We start from the raw sequence: 2,682 nt of genomic DNA, 5'->3' as shown, positions 1-2,682 counted from the left end.
TACCTGAAAAATCATCATCATCATCATCATCATCATCACCATCATCATCACCATCATCATCATTATCATCATCATCATCATCGTCGTCATCATCATTGTCATTGTCATCATTATGGCAGTAAGTTTGTAGCTGAGTTCAAATTCCATCAAGTCCGCTTTGCGTTTCATCCTTTTCAGTGTTGATAACATAAGTACCAGTTGGCTACTGGGGTCAATGTAATCAACTTACGCCTGCCCACAAACTTCCTGGCCTTGTGCCAAAATTTGAAATCATAATCATCATCAACATCATTATGAAAGTGGTGAGCTGGCAGAATCGTTAGCATGCCGGGTGAAATGCTTAGCAATATTTTGTCTGCCGATATGTTCTGGGTTCAAATTCTGCTGAGGTTGACTTAGCCTTTCACCTTTGCGGGGTTGATAAATTAAGTTCCAGTTAAACACTGGGGTCGATGTAATTGACTAATCCCCACTCCGGAAATTTCAGACCTTGTGTCTATAGTAGAAAAGATTATTATTATTGTTATTATTATTATTATTATTATTATTATTGTTATTATTATTATTATTATTATTATTATTATCATTAAGGGAGTGAGCTGGCAGAATCGTTAGCATGCTGGATGTAATCGACTCATCTCTACCTCCCTCAAGCTTCCCTTGTGGCAAAAATTTGAAATGATAATTATTATTATTATTATTATTATTATTATTATTATTATTATTATTAATATTATTATTCTATATTAACCGAAATATGTTTCTGTTTTCAGATGGTTGCAGGAAGTGTTTGATGTTCCTCTCGTCATCCAGATGACGGATGATGAAAAGTTTCTGTGGAAGGATTTCTCTGTCGAGGAAGCGAGTCGACTGGCGCACGAAAACATTAAGGACATCATTGCCATAGGTTTCGACCCTGAGAAAACATTTATATTCTCTGATTTTCAGCACATGGGGTAAGAAAAAAGCAAATAGAACCAAATGCAGTTTTTTTCTTTTAGACTTATTTTCAGACACCATTATTTTGTCTCACTTCTTCCATTCCAGTGGCATTTATTACAACTTTTGTCCATTTTGAAGCAACAATCAAATTCTATGATCTTCACAAAAAAACTCTCTTCGCTTATTATAGGTGCATCTGTTAACATATAAATGTCTGTACTTCCTTCTAACTCAGGGGTAAAACTGACACACCTCTCTCTCTCTCTCTCTGATTCTCTCTCTCTCTCTCTCTGATTCTCTCTCTCTCTCTCTGATTCTCTCTCTCTCTCTCTGATTCTCTCTCTCTCTCTCTTTCTCTTGCTCCTCCTTTCTCTCTTTTTCCAGCTGCAGTAGTCATGTATCTCCTCTTCTGTAAGACACCTCTTTCTGTCCCTCTGGAAGTGGCTGTGTGGTAAGAAGCCTGCTTCCCAACCACATGATTCCGGGTTCAGTCCCACTATGTGGCACCTTTGGCAAATGTCCTCTTGATGTTGCGAGCATAGCTCTTTGTCGGAAGGGAGAAAAGCAAAGGTCCAAAGAAGGAAAAGAAATCGCCAGCAACATGTGTATAGTTACATTGCTGAAGTGTCTCTGTGTATGTGTGTGTGTGTGTGTGTGTTTCAACCCATGCCAGCATGGAAAATGGACGTTAAATGATGATGATGATATACATACATGTGTGTGTATGTATGTGTTTCAGTATATATGTATATATATATACATATGTCTGTGTGTCTGTATATATGTATATATTTCTTCATTACTTGAACTTATTTATTTCTTTCGTTATAAAAAACAACTAAACAGCAAAAACCCTGCACAATTAAAACCATAAATTCTTTTTTTTTTTTTCAAAATTTCTATTTTTTTCCCTTAAAATAATTTCCTTGTTTTTCTTATTTCAGACAGAGTGAGATCTTCTATCGGACAGTCGTCAACATTCAGAAATTAGTTACTTTTAATCAGGTGAAAGGAATCTTTGGCTTCAATGACAGTGATAGCATCGGTAAAATTGCTTTCCCTGCGGTTCAGGCAGCACCATCTTTTAGCTGTGCCTTTCCAAAAATCTTTAACAAGAAGAGTATTCCCTGCCTTATTCCTTGTGCTATTGACCAGGTAAAGATGGATGTTTATTCTTATCACATTCTTAGACATTCTGCCATTTTTTTCTTTTTGAAGAGGAAGGAAGGCAATAATTGATTGATTATTGATCTCATTGGTTTTTATTTCATTGACTTTTGGTAAAATACGAAACAAAGTTGAGTCTGGTACAAATGAGATGCTGGACTGAAGACTAAACCATCTTAAATCGCTTTGGTTTCAGATTACTAGGTCCAAAGTAATTCTTTAGTTATCCCCATCGCACACATGCAAATGCAAGTGGGCTGCTTTCAGTTTCCGTCTACAAAATCCATTCACAAGGCTTTGGTCAGCCTGTGGTTATAGTAGAAGACACTGCCCAAGGTGCCATGCAGTGGGACTGAACCCGGAACCATGAGGTTGGGAAGCATGCTCCTTACCGCACCATCCCTTTATACTAATATTGTCCTGGTTTTTCCACCCTTGTCCAACTGCTCTAAGATTTAGGCCAGAATCATCATCATCATCATCATCATCATCACCACCACCATCACCACCATCACCACCACCACCACCATCACCACCACCACCACCACCATCATCATCATCATCATCATCAGA

The 2,682-nt window shown here is 37.7% G+C and overlaps 1 protein-coding gene across 1 annotated transcript in view; it reads left to right on the top strand.

Moving 5' to 3' along the window:
* LOC106882834 (tryptophan--tRNA ligase, cytoplasmic-like) overlaps positions 1-2,682 on the top strand; it is a 10,699-nt gene that overhangs the window by 5,744 nt on the left and 2,273 nt on the right. The window contains 2 exon segments of the mRNA XM_014933628.2: positions 774-956; positions 1,887-2,097. Coding sequence (XP_014789114.1) covers positions 774-956; positions 1,887-2,097 — 394 coding nt within the window.

This window comes from Octopus bimaculoides, chromosome 25, assembly GCF_001194135.2.
Source record: "Octopus bimaculoides isolate UCB-OBI-ISO-001 chromosome 25, ASM119413v2, whole genome shotgun sequence".
Taxonomy (NCBI): domain Eukaryota; kingdom Metazoa; phylum Mollusca; class Cephalopoda; order Octopoda; family Octopodidae; genus Octopus; species Octopus bimaculoides.
This window is presented reverse-complemented; position numbering and strand designations above follow the sequence as displayed.